Source organism: Podarcis raffonei, chromosome Z, assembly GCF_027172205.1.
Source record: "Podarcis raffonei isolate rPodRaf1 chromosome Z, rPodRaf1.pri, whole genome shotgun sequence".
NCBI classification, from domain to species: Eukaryota; Metazoa; Chordata; class Lepidosauria; order Squamata; family Lacertidae; genus Podarcis; species Podarcis raffonei.
This window is the reverse complement of record NC_070621.1, coordinates 30617047-30635673: the sequence shown is the minus strand read 5'-3', so window position 1 is coordinate 30635673 and position 18627 is coordinate 30617047. Positions and strand designations below refer to the sequence as shown.

Genomic DNA, 18627 nt, shown 5'->3' with positions numbered 1-18627 from the left:
CAGAATAGTGTGTGTCCCAGCCCCCCATAATAATAAATAAATAAAAGTGGCTGGACTTCACAGCTCTGCTAAAAAATGTTCCACCCCAGTGTAAACCTGTCTCCTGTGCCCACTGTCCCCCCATACATACAGCATATCTATACTTCTATCTATATCTGTATCATCTATCTACTTATGCATGTGCATAAATTAATTTTAAGTGTACTTTCCTTACAGGATGGGGGTTGATCTAAGAGAATAAAAGTGCCCAGAGAGAGTAGGACCCACATCATTTGTTCAGAAATCCATATGTGACCAAAGGCTTTTAAAGTTTGGCAACCCCTGTTTTACAGACACAAGTACACGTTGTGGGGGAAATTTGCAGAACGCTCTAAAATGACTGAGGAGCCCTCCCCGTGACTGAGCCTGCCTCCATCCAAGGTTCAATAATACCAAAGAGAAAACAATTAATAATAATAATAATAATAATAATAATAATAATAATGTGTTATTTATACATATGCCTCCCATCTGACAGGGTTACCACAGCCACTCTGGGCGGCTTCCAACAAATTAAAACACAGCAAGACATCAAACATTAAAAGCTTCCATATACTGCTTCCCTATCCTGGGCTGCCTTCAGATGTCTTCTAAAAGTCAGTTGTTTATTTCCTTGACATCTGATGGGAGGGCGTTCCACAGGGTGGGTGCCACTACCGAGAAAAAATGGATCCACTGAATACCAATTATTGCTAGAAGAACAACATGTTATAGAGCAGGACATAAGACGCTTTGGACAGGAAGAGGTGGATTGGTAGGTTCATTTATTAAATAAGAAAGATGCTGCCTGAACAGATTTCTCATTTTAATGGCTGTGCTGATTAAATATTTGCTGCGTCTTGATAGGTATGTATTCATTGGGTGTGGCTTGCGATAAAGCCCTCATGGAGAAAAGTAGCGGTAAGAGAGCACCCATAAAAGGCTGTACCAAACAATGGAGGACGATTCTGCAGTTGCACGTGTTTTCCATATTTATTAAAAGTTCCTAGGTGTATCTATCCTGCTGGTGCCCGATCCCATAGGGCCTTCCAACTCTTTGACCATTCAGGTAATTCACTGGTTGATGGCCATACTTCTGGTGCTCAGGCCGAGGTACCACTGATGCCCCAGGTCTCTGTAAGGGAAAGTTAAAATATGAAAATTGGTTGATGCATTGGAAGGACTCCCTGCCCCCTCTCCTAGAGCCTCCTTCCCACTAGCTGCCATGTGGGATTCCAGGACCGTGAGGGAAGCAGGCAAGGATAACACCAGGCCCTTGCTACAGTTCCAGCAAGACTGTTTTCTCTCCCCTACTTCCCACAGGGCCACCTACCACCAACTGTAATTTGCAGCAGGGGGAGAGAAACACCAGGTGACTCCTCCTGCTACAGGGCCACAATTGCTTCTGGGCATGTTCATGAGTTCCATTATTTTTTCCCTTTTCCCACCAGCTTCTACTCCTGTGGATACACTTTCTTAAAGAGCCATGGAGAAGCAAAGAGTTGCAGTGGGGTTGGTCAGCATAAGACAGAAGAAAGGGAGTGGGTAGGTGGGGAAGTAGATTAAGCCCTGGGGCTGCATCCACACCATACATTTAAGGCGCACACGCACCCTCAGGAATTCTGGGAACTGTAGGAATTCTGGGTAATAAATGACAGCTCTCAGGTTTCTTCATGGGGTTAGGGTAGGAATGCACTTTAAATGTATGGTTGTGCACACAGCCTAAGAATCAGGAAGAGGAAATGGGTGATGTAACAGACAGGCTCTCATAGTTACGTCGAAGGGCTCTTTCCAAATCCAGGTCTAAGCAGTGAGTTGTTTTTTCTTTTATGTTTCATTTTCTGGTCTTTTGTTTTGTCCCACTGCTTCCTCATGAAAAAAAAAACCCTTTACTGCTGAATCGGAACAAACAGCAGTCCACAGAAACCTCAATTGCTGTTTGTTCTGATTTAGCAGTGAATAGCAGGCTTTTCTGGGGTAAGTGGTGGGACAAAAACACCCCACAGCTCGGACATAGACCTGGAAACTGTGGGTCTGTGCCCAAAAGCATGGCAAAGAAGGAAGTCTGAATAAGCCCTAAGGCTTGCTGAACACCTATGTAGTAAACACAAAGGCTTCACATGTGCTCCATTTCCAGTTTCCTAGTGCAAATTTTATCAGTGGGATCTAGGGAATTGTGAACAGAGTTCTGTTTACAGATGGGGATTGTTCCTTTTTCCTACTGCAGCCCTGAAAAGTAACCCCTGAGGACTGGGAATGATGTGGCATCTGGTGCAGGGCATCCTTGCCCAACCAGGTGCTTTTCAGATGCTTTGGACTGCAGCTGGGGCTGGTGGTAGTTGCAGTCTAAAACATCTGGCAGCACCATGTCAGGGAAGGCTAGTGTAGCGGGTTCCCACTGGAAAGAGGTGCCTTCCACTCATGCAGAGAGCTCTCTAAATCCTGCCCCAGTAAAAACAAAACAAAAACCCCCACTCCTTGTATAACTGAGATTATTTGTACATACAGGAAATCGTTGCATGGGCATAGCAGAAAATGGGTTTATGTCCTCATAATCCACATCAGGCACCTCACTCTCCCAAGAGTGAAGCTGGCCAGCTTGGAAAGACTGACCCACAAAAACATCATCTTGGCTTGGAACAGCTCTTCTCAATGGCTGGTGAGGCATCTGACTATAATAATCAAATTAAACACTTTTTTTAAAAAATGCAAATATAAATTTCTTATGGGCAGATAAATGTAACAAACAGTTATGTTTCAAGATAAATATGGCACAGTAAACCATTAAGGTGCTGCAAGACTCTGGACTCAGCTATACAGCTGCAAATAAAACATTTTAAATGTGTTGTAAAGTGCAATATACAAATGTGACACTATATGGAGACAGTGAGCTATGCCAAATTCGATGTATTTTTCAAAACTTTTTTTAAAAAGCATTTTCACAGCGTTTTTTTAAATATGTTTGTAGATTTCACCTCTGTTACGTTTGCTGCAACAGAATAACATGGCTACTTCTCTGGAATACAGATCTAGGCAAAATAACAACATGATAACCACTTATTGTATGCACTGAATCAAAATGAATGGCCTCAGTTTTGGGACCTCAGTTTTGGCATCAGTTTAGCCCAAAGCTGCAGCAAAAAGAAAGATGGGAAGCAGGGCCCAGTCCGTTGGCTCAGCTGAGAGACCAGCTCCATCTAGCTTTTCCTCTCCTCAGAGGAAGTGGGGTGTAGTGGTTAAAAGCAGTAGACTCGTAAGCTGTGAACCGGGTTCATGTCTCTGCTCCTCCACATGCAGCTGCTGCTGGGTGTCCTTGGGTTAATCACACTTCTTTGAAGTCTCTCAGCCCCACCCACCTCACAGAGTGTTTGTTGTGGGGGAGGAAGGGAAAGGAGAATGTTTGTCACTTTGAGACTCCTTCGGGTAGTGATAAGGCGGGATATCAAATCCAAACTCTTTTTCTTCTCCCTTAAGCGGAACCTTCATTACAAACTGGTCATTATAGAAAACTGGTAACGAACTTCTGTCTCGGTTTGCTTGTTTCCTTCCTCATCCCTTTTCCTAATTGTGTCATATGAGCTCCTGCAAATCACAGGCACCACCACAGCTTCTGACCTGCACTCATTCATACAAAGGTCTGAACATAGAATGAACATGCAGCCGAGGACTCTGTCTTTTGCGGGTTTTCTGTACGTAGGGATGAGGTAGGCAAGCAGCTCCTATAGCAGGAGTGGGAAACCTTTTAATCTCGAGGCCCACAATGCCTTCTGGGCAAACTTCCATGGGCCTCATGGTGGTGGCGGCAAAAATTGATGCATGTAAATTTTGTCTTTGTGCATGTTCACCCACAACTTAACACTATACACACACACACCTATATCCTCTGTCCAGGCAATAACACTTAAAGGTAAAGGTAAAGGTACCCCTGCCCGTACGGGCCAGCCGTGTCCGACTCTAGGGTTGCGTGCTCATCTCGCTCTATAGGCTGTGAGCCGGCGCCGTCCGAAGACACTTCCAGGTCACGTGGCCAGCGTGACGAAGCTGCAGCTGGTGAGCCAGCACCAGCGCCGCACACGGAAACGCCGTTACCTTCCCGCTATAAAGCGGTACCTATTTATCTACTTGCACTTTGACGTGCTTTCGAACTGCTAGGTGGGCAGGAGCTGGGACCGAACGACGGGAGCTCACCCCGCCGCTGGGATTCGAACCGCCGACTTTACGATCAGCAAGTCCTAGGCACTGAGGTTTTACCCACAGTGCCACCCGCGTCCAAATAACACTTAAGAAAGGTACAAAACAAGGCCAGTGAGAGGTGTGGCCTGGGAGGAGGTTATATGGCCTGAACAGCTGGGGAGGTTGCAGGCAACTGGATACATGTTTATTGGTAAGAAAAGCAAACAGAAAACACATGACTACGTGACAACTATAAGGCATGTTCTAAACTCCAGGTCCATAAAATTTTAAAATGCCTTGAAAATGATGCAGAACAATGGAATCTTCTTCCTCAGGAGAAGAAAGCTTTCAAGTAAATGGAGGGCAAATTTCTGAACAGTTCAAGATCATTTTACATTTGAAAATATATAATGGTTTCCATCATTGCCGAGCAGTGTGCACAATTTATCTTCTAGCAGGAAAAATATATCATCATTGTGAAAAAGTTTGACCAAAGGACATCATACCTGTAGCCTCCAGTATATGGTGACTGTATTTGTTCATGAGGGTAACTTTGGAGAGGGTACCTGGGGAATTTAATATCATCCTATACCAAGAAAGAGAAAAAAGAAAGAAGGGGGAATTATCATAGAATCATAGAGTTGGAAGAGACCACAAGGGCCATCGAGTCCAACCCCCTGCCAAGCAGGAAACACCATAATTAAGCGACAAAGTAACTTCTGTTTTGTTATTTTAAAATGTTTATTATGAAAAACAGATGATAAAGATGCAACCCTTAAAAACAACAACAACAATCTTTATTATGGTCCAGAAACCCAACAAATTGTTACAAAGCAATACACAAATATGCAATCCCCAAAAACAAATATGCAATCCCCAAAATAATGAAGACAAATAATGAGATAATATATCTACTGTTACTCACCAGCCTTCATCAACCGTATGCCGTCAATATATGGGACCCATGCTGACTGAGGCAGATGGGAGTTATAGTATAGCTTAAAAAATATCTGGAGGGCACCAGGTTGATGAAGGTTGGTATCCAGGAAGAGAAAATCAGAGTGAACATATCATGATAGTGTTAAAAACAAACAAACCTGGTTGTTGTACCTTGTCCTTCCTATATTTCTTATTGCAAAAACTTAGAAAATATTGCCACCATTCTACACATAAATGATTAAAGTTTCTGTTCCTTAACTGTATATTGGGGGTGGAGAACCTGCAGCTCCTAACTCCTTTTGGCCCCAGCCAGGTGACTAACGGTCAAAGATAATATTAGTTGTAGCACGGCATCTGATGGGCTACAGGTTCTCCATCCTTGCTGTATAGGAATGTATGAAAGAATCAGTGGCTTTCTCTCCCACAGAAGAAATATAAGTGGTAAGAGCTGTTTGACTGTGGGACCAGTTACCAGTGTCCCTTACTGGATGTCTTCAAGCAGGGGCTGTACAACCATTGGTCAGTGATGCTCTAGCTAAGGATTTCCTGCATTGCTGCATTGAGCACAAGGTGTTGTTGTTGTGGTTCTAAAAAAACTGTATGATACCAAACCATAAAATGGCCACCTATTTGCAGAAATAAACTTATTTCCTTGTCAGGCACACTTCCAGCTTAGCTTCCAAACTATCCCTATATCATATTTGGCTGGCAGATTTTCTAATAAGATTTTTTTTTGCTGCACTTTATTCTTTTGTCCTTTACAATACCTACCAGGTGTGACATTTCTTCTAGCCTTTTAGACCTTCTTAGAAGGCAAACGAGACATTTTCCAGATAAGATGTCTGCTGCCTGATGTAAACAAGTTAATTAGCTGCGGGATAGCTATATCCCGTTAGAGGCACCTTTCAGATCAGTGCTAAATGTTAAGGGAAGTTTTGAATGAAATCCATGCTTTAAATGCTATTTATTTGTATTATTAGGGTTTATCTGTTTTATGCGATGAATAATCCTCCCCACCATATATGTGTTTTATGCTTATGTTGTAATGGCCATTGACTGCAAAGAGTAACAAAACTTGAACTGGACTCTTGGCACTGCAGCAGCTATTCGTTGCTGCAGATTCCTCCTCTGACCCCACCAGGAGTCTTCTAGGCCTGGTTGGGATAAAGGAGAACAATCATATTTCAGCTTCTAAGCAAACGAAGTCCATTTGATGTCAGCTAATGCATATGCCCTAATCTCATCTTACATATCAGACATCCATTGTAAATGTCAATTGCAGAGTGGATAGGGGAAGAATGCCTTTCAGAAAAGGCTGCCAGCTATTTCCCTCATTTACAAAAAATAATGCAAAACCCAGGGGCATTTCAAAAATAAACAATGCCATCCACTGGATTAAACAAAGAGCCCCTTTTACCACAATTAAATTCCAAGTCCATAATAAGCAAACAAACAAACAAACAAACAAACAAGAAAACAAGAAAACAAGAAAACAAACATAATATTTTACCTGTCTTCCTTGTGAATAAGAGGCAGATCTCAACCTATTGGCCAGTTTAGGAGCATATTCTGAATGATGCTGTGGTTCAGGTCTCAGCTGCCTTGCCTGAGTACTGAAAATATATAAGAGTCAAAAGAATGTGACCCCGCGATTCCTTCCTTCCTTCTTCCTTCGTTCCTTCCACATACATATAGAAATTTAGTACGCTGCTGGCGAGGAGGGGTGAGAACAGGAACAGCCTGTCCCGTTTCACCACCTGAGGCAAAATGGGAATGTGCTGTGCCCTGCCCCCACTTCTACCACTGCCAGAATACCCACTCCTTTCTCAGTGGGGTGTTCGTCTAAGCATTGTCACTTGTCTTCTTTGTACAGGGGGCAACTGTGCACAGGGGAGAAAGGAGGGCATTCTGGCACCAGTGGAAACAGTGGGGCAGGTGAGGTACCACCACTTGCATTTCCTCCTTTTTTAAAAAACAAAGTAATAAGAATAAATAAAAATGTGCACCCCACACCTGAGAACATTCCCTTGTAACTATCCAACCTCCCCAAATTTCAACACCTATTGTGATTGCCATAGGGCTTTAAAGGTCAGCACCAAGACTTTGAATTGTGCTCGGAAACATACTGGGAGCCAATGTAGGTCTTTCAAGATAGTGTTATGTGGTCTCGGCAGCTGCTCCTAGTCACCAATCTAGCTGCCGCATTCTGGATTAGTTGTAGTTTCCGGGTCACCTTCAAAGGTAGCCCCACATAGAGCGCATTGCAGTAGTCCAAGTGAGAGAAATTCATATTTCAGTTCAAGAAGTGTGAGGTCCATTGTTCTCCATTAAAATACAAACAGCACCTAATTTCTCCTTGATTTCTACTTGGGGTCAAACTAGGTAAGTGTGCATAGACTTGCAGCCTACAAGGATGTTCATTTGGGAAATAAAAGATTTCCACTGCAATATATACTGACTCACCGGCTTCGCTTGGCTTGTTTCTCTGGCTTGTCCTTGCAATACCGGACCCACTGTGTTGTGGCAGCAGCTGCAAAAGACAGAGCCACTGCGGGGAAAACCACGACTAAAATCAAGTCCAAAGTGCTCCAAAGCTCCTCGCATTTGACACCCATGTACCAGTAATTTTTCCAGCCATTTTGGTAGGAAGGGCACCTGTGGATGGAATCAAGCAAAGCAACATCAAAATAGTTTGCATCAACCCCCTAGTAGTATGATTACAACCCATCGTAATGCTTTTGTGCTGGGGTGCTATCCAGTGACGTGTGGTCAAATTGGGCAGGGCTGCAATTTTTAACCTTGCTGTTTTCCTCACAATGGAACTTGTTTGTCCACGGACTGCTTGCTGGGGCCATGTGGCCAGTATGACTAAAGCGCTACTGGCACATGAAGGACCGTGATGAGTGCCAGAGTCCAAGGAAACACCGTTTACCTTCCCGCCGCAGCGGTACCTATTTATCTATTTGCACTGGTGTGCTTTCAAACTGATAGGTTGGCAGAAGTTGGGACAGAGCAATGGGAGCTCACCCTGCCACATAGATTTGAACTGCTGTCCACAGAGCCACCTGGCTGACCAGTTCGTGGTTTAGACCACAGCACCACCCGCGTCCCTAATGGAACTTGTACAGCACTTTAGGAAAGTGTGCCATCTTACACATGCAAAGGGCCAGGGGTAAAATGTAGGGTTGCCATAAATCCTCTTTTTCCAGGACTTGTCCTCTTTTTCAGGGGGAAAATTTCTGTCTGGTTGGATTTTTTAAATTTGCCCAAATGTCTAAGGGTGCAGGAAAGGGGTACTTTTTGTTTTACACACATAGTACTAGACAAGCAAGTGCAAAACATATACATACTGTGTGACTTTTGCATGATGCAGGAAAGGACCAGGTTTTTGCTTCTGTATATTTTGAAGGGACATTGTAGAATGCGTCCGCTCCCACACAGAGTGTATGTGCAATGAACTTTTTCATAGGGAAACAGAGCCAGAGGTGCAACCTTGGGAGGGGCATGGGAGGGGCAACATCATGTGTGCGACATTCTGATGTCCTGACAGATGGGCTTTGGGAAGATGGCAGGACAGATCTTGGACACATTGGAGCCTTGCACCTTCCTGCCTAAGCCAGGTAGAAGCTTCCTGGGCTTTGGGAAGGAGGCACCAGGGGACCATTTAGAGGACTAGCCTCATCCCCTTAGGCCAAAGGCCACATGTCACTGCCTGCAACCCCTCTCCCCATCCCACCGAACCCCAGGCACGAGTGCTCTTTTTTGCTGTTCAATATATGGCAACCCTAGAACTCAAATGGACTCTTTCTTTCTCTCTCTCTGAACCTTCGGATTCTTCCCATGCTACAGCCTCTTTTCACAGACCACACCCTTCTCGGCTTCTTATGCCTGGTTGGAAAGTGTCCATGAGCTAGGACAGTGCCTTTTGCATGCTTGGATAGAGAGTAGTGGAAATGTGGGGAATGTCGCAGCCTCTGACATTTACACAGCTGGGGTGTTGCCTACTGAAGAAAGGTAAGTCATATCCATGGCCCCACTCACTGTAGAATCTGGCTTCTTTCTCCACTGGCATGCGACCCCCTGAAAGTTGCCTATGGGGGAATGTGGCTTGGGTTGAAAAAGTTCCCCACCCATGGCTTAAGCACATGGTGCCTGCGTAGACATGGCAGTTGATGCAGTGGGGCTGCACCACTCATCTGACCTCCTTCTGGCTGCACTGATGCTGCATAACAGGATGGAGAGGCAATGGAATAAAGCTAATTCAGCTGCTGCACATCTATTCCATGTCATCCTTGCTACAAGCCTCTCTCTCCCTGCACCCCTGTCATAATATGCGGCAGTGAGGTGGACAGAGGGAGGTCAGGTGCCCAACCATTGTCTTTCCCCACAAAGCTCAACCAAACCCTGAAAGGAAGGAAAGTAACTTACTTGCAAAAGGGAATTTGATCTTTACAACCACAGGCAACTCCTTCTGGGCAGAAATCGTTTGTACTGCCTGGACAATCATCAAGGTCTGCCACACCGGAACAATTGGCTGAAAACAGTGGGGAGAGAGTTGAGCTACATAGCAATGTCATATTGACCATAATTTAAGATACCCATAGAGATAATTTGTGAGCATATTCTAATGAAGTGCTGCTTTGTCTCAGGGGCCCTGCGGACCTGAGTTGTTTTGCAGGGCTATTCAACATGCCACTTGGCCTATCGCTCAATACCCAAAAAACCCCCAAAGTGCTGCACCAACAAGCACAAAACAACCCCTCTGCAACACCACGATTCCAAATTAATGGTGTAACGTTGGAAAAAGTTGACCACTTTTCCTGCCTAGGCAGTTATCTTTCCACAAGAGCCAACACTGATGCCAAAATCCAGCATCGCCTGAGCTCCGCGAGCATAGCTTTCTCCTGATAGAAGTGCAGAGTGTTTGAGGACTAGGACATTCAGAGGGAAACCAAAATGCTAGTAACAAGCCATTGTACTACCAACTTTACTGTACACTTGTGAAACATGAACCTTTTATAAATGCCATCTCCAGCTCCTTGAAAGATTCCATCTGAAATACAGTATTTTACAGATCACTTGGGAAGACAGATGAACTAATGCCAGTGTACTGGATGAAGCAAAGATTACCAGTGTCAAAGCAATGATTCTTCAATATCAACTTTGTTAGACTGGTCATGTTGTTCTGGTGCCTGATTATCGTCTTCCAAAGCAACTACTATATTCCCAACTTAAGAATGGAAAGCAAAATACCAGTGGACAACAAAAGATAACTGGGAAACTCTGTGAGTGCTCCAATGGAGAACAGCCTTCACCAAAGGTGTCATAGACTTTGAAGAAGCATGAACTCAGGACGCAAAGGAGAAATGTGCCAAGAGGAAGGCACACTTGGCAAATCCACACTGTGATCAACTCCTGACCAGAAACCTATGTCCCCACTGTGGAAGGATGTGTGGATCCAGAATTGGCCTCCATAGTCACAGTCACTCCACACTGTGGACTCACTGTTAAGACCGTGTTCATGAAAGACAATCTTACTTGGCTACAAGTGATTGCCAAAGAAGCAGAAACGGGTATTCAACATGCCACCGGTGCAAGAACAGTGCATTAGTGGTGGATTTATATAGGACCACCAACATTTCATCCTGCTTTATTATTTATCATTATTACGTATTATTATTATTTGATATAAACAAACACACCTGCCCCGATGCACAAAGCACCTTTGCTCCCTGCTTCATACGAGCCACAATTAAACCAGAGAGCCTCTAATTAACAATACCTATTTCATCTAAACTGAGAAACTATGGATGGTATTTAACTTTTATTCAGAGCAGACCTGCTGAAATTAAAATAGCTAACTTTCAGGTAGTCATATCCATTCATTTTAACTGGACTAATCCCAGTAAAACTTGGTTGAGTACCACCCAATGGCTGCTACCTAGGGTGGTCTGCTGCCATATGCAACCACATCATTCTGGAAAGGTAGGTCTCTGCTGCTTGCTGGGAGGGACGAGACAACAGGGAGGCTGGTACAGTGAGAACTTGCCTGCAGAGCTGATCCAACACTCCTGCCAGTGCATTTGCACTACTCTGATGCAAAGATACACAAAGATGTACCTCTTAAAATTACTTCTGTTGTTCTGTTTTTGTTTATTATTATTACTACTACTATTACTATTTACCTGACCTACACCATAAGGTGTGAGGGTGAGTTGTTGTTGTTGTTGTTGTTTAGTCGTTTAGTCGTGTCCGACTCTTCATGACCCCATGGACCAGAGAACGCCAGGCACCTCTGTCCTCCACTGCCTCCCGCAGTTTGGTCAAACTCATGCTGGTAACCTCGAAAACACTATCCAACCATCCCGTCCTCTATCGCCCCGTTCTCCTTGTGCCCTCCATCTTTCCCAACATCAGGGTCTTCTCCAGGGAGTCTTCTCTTCTCATGAGGTGGCCAAAGTACTGGAGCCTCAGCTTCACAATCTGTCCTTCCAGTGAGCACTCAGGGCTGATTTCCTTCAGAATGGAGAGGTTTGATCTTCTTGCAGTCCATGGGACTCTCAAGAGTCTCCTCCAGCACCATAATTCAAAAGCATCAATTCTTCGGCGATCAGCCTTCTTTATGGTCCAGCTCTCACTTCCATACATCACTACTGGGAAAACCATAGCTTTAACTATACGAACCTTTGTTGGCAAGGTGATGTCTCTACTTCTCAAGATGCTGTCTAGGCCTGTCATTGCCCTTCTCCCAAGAAGCAGGCGTCTTTTAATTTCGTGACTGCTGTCACCATCTGCAGTGATCATGGAGCCCAAGAAAGTAAAATCTCTCACTGCCTCCATTTCTTCCCCTTCTATTTGCCAGGAGGTGATGGGACCAGTGGCCATGATCTTCGTTTTTTTTATGTTGAGCTTCAGACCATATTTTGCGCTCTCCTCTTTCACCCTCATTAAAAGGTTCTTTAATTCCTCCTCACTTTCTGCCATCAAGGTTGTGTGCATCTGCATATCTGAGGTTGTTGATATTTCTTCCGGCAATCTTAATTCCGGCTAGGGATTCATCCAGCTCAGCCTTTCGCATGATGAATTCTGCATATAATAATAATAATAATAATAATAATAATAATAATAATAATAATAATTTATTATTTATACCCCGCCCATCTGGCTGAGTTTCAAGGTAAATAAGCAGGGAGACAAAATACAGCCTTGTCGTACTCCTTTTCCAATTTTGAACCAATCAGTTGTTCCATATCCAGTTCTAACTGTAGCTTCTTGTCCCACATCAGGAGACAGATGAGGTGATCAGGCACTCCCATTTCTTTAAGAACTTGCCATAGTTTGCCGTGGTCGACACAGTCAAAGGCTTTTGCATAGTCAATGAAGCAGAAGTAGATGTCTTTCTGGAACTCTCTAGCTTTCTCCATAATCCAGCACATGTTTGCAATTTGGTCTCTGGTTCCTCTGCCTCTTCTAAATCCAGCTTGCACTTCTGGGAGTTCTCGGTCCACATACTGCTTGAGCCTTCCTTGTAGAATTTTAAGCATAACCTTGCTAGCGTGTGAAATGAGTGCAATTGTGCGGTAGTTGGAGCACTCTTTGGCACTGCCCTTCTTCACCGGTCAAAACTCCTTCACCGGTCAAAACTCTCCACTATGACCTGTTCATCTTGGGTGCCCTGCTCGGCATAGTTCATAGCTTCTCTGAGTTCTTCAAGCCCCTTCGCCACGGCAAGGCAGTGATCCATGAAGGGGTGAGGGTGAGTTACAACCACACAAAAAGATTTTAAACCAGTTAAAACAAATTACAATCAGAAGAATGGGGGCTGGGGGTGGGGTTAAGAACAGGCCAAGGTAAAGAGATGTATCTATAGCATATGAGAAAACGTATACCAGTAAACACCTGAGAGCAGATCAGAAGCCTGTGACCTCCTTTGCATCTGGTTAATAATCATCATCATCATCCACCTCCGGAATTACTGGCAGGGACCACTGTTGTTGATAGGGTGACCATTAACACATTATCATAAAAGAGGACACAGAACTGCATGACATCTCTGTGTGCTATTTTATATGTATGGATGCAAACTTATGACTAATGCAGAGAAGACTATGATCAGGTAACCTGAGTGCTGCTCTTTCTGCCCTCGAGATGCTAATGGCTGATGGAAAACTTTAAAGTACCTCCCTTCCTAGGGTTATTAGGGGAAGAGCCGTGGCTCAGTGGTAGAGCCTCTGCTTTACATGTAGAAAGTCCCAGGTTCAGTTCCCGCTGGCATGTCCAGGAAGAGCTGGGAGATCCTTTCAAATAAAAGCCAACTCCTGCTTTTCCTTTGAATGTTCTCTTTCAGCAACCTAGTTTAGGGAGCTTTCTAACTGTTGCTATTGCTAGTCAGAAAAACATAAGAACATAAGATGATTCCAGCTGGATGAAGCCAAATACTTACCTAGTCCAGTATCCTTTTCCCCACAAGTGACCAAACAGATGCCTAGAGGAAGCCCTGGTTGATCTCTTGCACACCATCTAGAGATCTTCCAGTACACCCTTATCTACATCTGTCATGCCTACCCCTGCCTGACGGCACAATTCTACCCATATTTCTCCAGAAGTAAGTCCCATTGTGCTCAATGGGATGTATCCCCAAGTCCAGGGGCGGAGAACTTGTGGCCCTTTCATACGTTGCTGGATTTTCATCACGTCCAGCCAGAATGGCCAATAGCCTAGGATATTGGGAGATGCAGTCCAGCATCCTTTGAAGGGTTGCAGTTCCCCAGCCCTGCCCTGAAATCATAACCCAACCTACAAGCACTCTGTGAGGTGAGTGGGGCTGAGAGACTTCAAAGAAGTGCGACTAGCCCAAGGTCACCCAGCAGCTGCATGTGGAGGAGCAGGGAAGCAAACCCGGTTCACCAGATTACGAGTCCACCACTCTTAACCACTACACCACACTGGCTCCCAGTCATGCCCTCCCCCAAAGAACCCTGAGAACTGTAGTTGGTTATTGGTGCTGAGGAAGACTCTTATTCTATTTACAAAGCTACAATTCCCAGAGCAGTTTAACAACTAATCGCTTTTCCCAGGAAACTCTGGAAACTGTAGCTAAGTGAGGGGGATCAGTCAGGATTGCGTTTTGCACCTAGGGAGATCTTGTTCAACTAGGTCTCATCTATAACCAGCCCCAAATGTTTCTTACGATCTGCAGCTTCCGTCATCAGCCAACTCTTGGACAACACGGCCAGGAGAAGGAAGAGAGCACCAGAGGTTAACATGGTGGGATGCTGTTTGGTACAAGAGTTAATCCTCTTCTCTGGGACTCTCCTGCCCATCTGAGATTCTCCTTCAGTTTTGATTTCTTGTTCTTGTTCTTTCTCCTTATGGCAGACCAAAGGTCCTGGATTTTGAACTTGTTTTACAGCATCCTTCTTGTAAGCGATTACTAATTAACTTTTCTAAGGCAAACCTATTTGGATCCATTTTTTTATTTTTAAAAATTACAAAAGAAATAAAATATTTATAAATATATATACAATTCCATAATACCACACATCCATACACACAAAGTCAATGGTGGTTTAAGGAGCACTACATAACTTAATAGCTATCCTTGGTTACTATTCTATTTTGAGCAGGAGATCAAATTGTATGAGTGAAAATAATATATGAACATTGAACATTGTCCTGGAGTTTTAGTTTTATATTCCAGTTATCTCTCTCTCCCCCCCCCTCTCAATATATAAAACACATCCTCTAATAGCTCTTTTATAGCATACAAAATAAATCAACAATGCTATATTCAGTGGTTTTTTCTAGGGGGAGGCATATCCCTAAACATTTTGTGAATCTAAGTTTGGCCTCGTTGAGGGGCAGTATTTCAATATGTGTAGGAAAATGAGAGTAATGCTAAACATTATTAATTTTTTTTAGAAAAAAAGCACTGGGTAAGGGGCATGTCTACCCTAACATTTCAAGGGTATCAAAAGGACACAATCCACGGTTGTCCATTAATGCTTTTTTGTGTGTGTGTGAGCAGGGATGGAAATCCCTGTCTCCTAGATGAAAAGGTAAGGGTGCTGGGCTTAATTGCTGCGTCCAAGGACAGCCCCAGCAAGCTACCATGGTAAACTCTGGAATACCTTTGAATTAGGACATAATTGGCAAGTGAAGAGGAAACCTGCTTAAAAGGTCCTGATTTATGCTGGAGAGGAAAGGAAGTCAATGTTGTAAGTAATGGGGTTTTTTTGGGGGGGGGGATCTGCATTATCTACCCTCCCCTAAAGCAATGGAATGCAAAGTTTTTGGGAAGAGGACTTTAAAGATACCTCCTTGCATTGCATTTATTTTATAACTAAGGACTAATGGAACTGAGGATTGGCAGGATGGACTGCAGGAAAATTAATTAGTTGGGGAGGAGGAGGATGGAGAGGAGATAGAGATTTTGTTGAGATTACACCAGCCTCCCTCTCTGAAGCTTGAAGCTGGAAATAAGAACAGTGAACGGGACAGGATGGACCACAGTGTGTTGACGACTTCTGAGACTTTCAGACAGGAAAGAAGAAATATGGATGGTGTTTCTTTATTAATGAACTTGTTGTGTGTCAAATTGAGGATAAAATATGGCGAAATGTGAAGGGTTGGTGACGCTGGGAGACTGGCAGTGTTAGAGGGGAAGAATGTCTATTATATAAACCAAAAAGTTTCTAGAGGTTTCGTTTTCACTCTCTGCATACTGCACCCGTGAGGCTGAGTTGTTAACTACTGGGGCCAGATGTCCGATAGCAATGTTCAAGGCCAGTTTAAGGAGGAATATGTGTACGCTGTCAGTGAGGAAGCAAGGTCTGGTTTTTTCCCCAGGCAAAGTGTTACTCAAGATGTATCAGAAGGAAATGTTTGAAAATTGATGAATGGCTATTATAGATAGATAGAAGAGGATTTACTCTACTTGACTATTTTGAGGACATGTTATAACAATGTATAAAAGCTATAGCAGAAATTGGTAACTGAACAGGTGATGTGTAGGGAGAAGGGATGAATGAAATGATAGTTGGAAAAGTTATATTATTGAGAGCAGCAAATGAGGAAGGAAAATAGAGGGGACATATGGGGTGGGTAGAAAGACAACTTTTAAATTTATATTGAATTTGTATTAATTTTGTGACAATTTGTTAAAAATTATGGAATATCAATGAAAATAATTGGCAAAAAAGGAGAAAGAATGGTGGGCGAGGTGATACAGAAGCTAAATATTTAGGGCAGGAGTACGTAAGGGTTCTGTAGTTCTCTAGTAGAATGGGGAGTAAAGCTGACTGGGAACAGTTGTGGACCACCGGGATTAAATTTACGGCATGTAATGCCTTAAGAGAGTATTATGAACTATATGGGGTTTTTTTGTTTTTTTGTTTTTTTTTTGTTTGCATAAAAAATTGAAAACTTTAATAAATATCTTTAAAAAAAAAAAGTAGAATGGGGAGTAAAGCTTACATACAGCTACCCACCCACCACCCAAAACAGACTACTGAATGTAACTGAAATGAATTACTTGGCTTATTAATATCCCAAGATTAATAGAAATGATACAAAATAGAATCATATAATTTACCTACAAAATGGACAAATATAAAATTGAACAGATAGAAATTGATTAGATAGAAATTGAGTTTAGGATTCTAGCCTTAGTTGGCTAATCTGCCTGTTAAAATGTACCATGCAATACCAACAGTACCCCCAGGAATTCTTGATTCTGGCAATGGGCCACTATCACCATACATTTAAAGCACATCCATCACATATGTAAAGCACATGGCTCTCCCCAAAGAATCCTGGGAACTTAAGTTGGTGGCTGTTTGTAGGGTGGATACAATTTCCAGGATTCTTTGGGAGAAGCCGTGTGCTTTACATGTGCGATGGATGTGCTTTAAATGTATGGTAAGGATCTGCCCACGGAGGAAGAAAACAGTATAATTATTGTGACTTTTCCTGACCTTTGCACTTTTAGTTTGAGGAAATGAACTGATTAAATTGAGAGTCTGTGATTTAGATAAGGCTCTCTTGAATACCATGATGGCAGCACAAGTATCACAAGTGCACAGTTTCTACTCACCCTGAGTGATAAGGCGCTCAACACATGTTCATTCCTGTGAATGGAAGGCACCATGATCTGAAAAACTGCCATAGCACTTGCTGTCAGAACAGAGTTATGTTTTAAGTTGGGAGAAGCCAAAAAGCTACTTTAGAGACAGTCAAGGGAAATTCTATGTCCTGTGGAATTCTTAACCCACGGACCCCTTGGTCCTATTTTATTTTATTAAATTTGTATATCTCCGTTAGTAAATCAGTCCACCGAAGCTGCATTTTGTAATTGGTACAATTCACATGACTATCTTGAGAGAGTGTGAGAACAGGAAGAAACAGTCTTATCTCTTCCAGCTGCATATGTTCTTTTATAACTGTGCTTTTGCTTTTACAGTCCCCGTTTGTTCTTAGAGCTGAAGAGAACGGTAACCATTATGCATTTCTCTGTGTATAGTCTGTAAATAAATAGTAGATTAGTTCTACGGTGTCTCCTGCTTATTACTATACAAAGTCAGGAGATTAGTGTGCATAAATCATTATGATGTGTGTCGCTGGAGCATCTGGAGTAGAAGGCAGTAGCTTTTCCAGAACCACGTTCACCGAAGGACAGCTGGAGGAAGGGGGGGGCTGCCGATACCCCAGGGCATTTTCTAACACTCCCTTCATTATAAGATCTCAGGGCAGTATACAGAATAAAATGCAGACTAAAGGTAAAGGGACCCCTGACCATTAGGTCCAGTCACGGACGACTCTGGGGTTGCGGCGCTCATTTCTCTTTTCTGGCCAAGGGAGCCGGCATTTGTCCGCAGACAGCTTCTGGGTCATGTGGCCAGCATGACTAAGCCGCTTCTGGTGAACCAAAGCAGCGCACGGAAACGCCATTTACATTCCCGCTGGAGCGGTACCTATTTATCTACTTGCACTTTGACGTGCTTTCGAACTGCTAGGTTGGCAGGAGCAGGGACCGAGCAATGGGAGCTCACCCCGTTGCGGGGATTTGAACCGCTGACCTTCTGATCAGCAAGTCCTAGGCTCTGTGGTTTAGACCACAGCGCCACCCGAGTCCCAAAATGCAGGATAAAAACAAGTAATTAAGTAAAACAAACAACAGCAATTTCCGCTCCCGTTTCTGTTTCTTTCAGAATTCTCTGGCATCCCTTATCTTAATCTTGAAGAAGTAAAATCAGGCACAGTGCTAAAATAACATATGATTGACTACTCCACAGATTTTCCATGGACCACCTGAGCAGAGCTCACAAGCCACTGGTGGTTTGTGGACCACTGTTTGAGAACCTCTGCCTTAGGTGACTGCAAGGGTGAGGATGGGCCTAAATATCTCCCATTAGGATTTTTGAACACGGAAAGCTATCATAATAGTTGACCCACCTCTGTGTTGTTTCTTGGAGTCCCTCTCCTTCCCACCTGTGCAAA

General features: G+C 43.5%; 1 protein-coding gene across 1 annotated transcript; it reads right to left on the bottom strand.

Moving 5' to 3' along the window:
* Positions 1-785: 785 nt before the first annotated feature.
* On the bottom strand, positions 786-18626 carry LOC128406809 (uncharacterized). Its single transcript, XM_053374514.1, has 9 exons — positions 18583-18626; positions 17225-17258; positions 14321-14498; positions 9559-9664; positions 7594-7785; positions 6641-6743; positions 4698-4777; positions 2525-2690; positions 786-1153 (listed from the first exon to the last, which is right to left on the bottom strand). The coding sequence occupies exons 3-9, from the start codon at positions 14451-14453 to the stop codon at positions 1025-1027; spliced, it is 909 nt and encodes a 302-aa protein (XP_053230489.1). The 5' UTR covers positions 14454-14498; positions 17225-17258; positions 18583-18626; the 3' UTR covers positions 786-1024.
* Between the last annotated feature and the right edge of the window lies 1 nt (position 18627).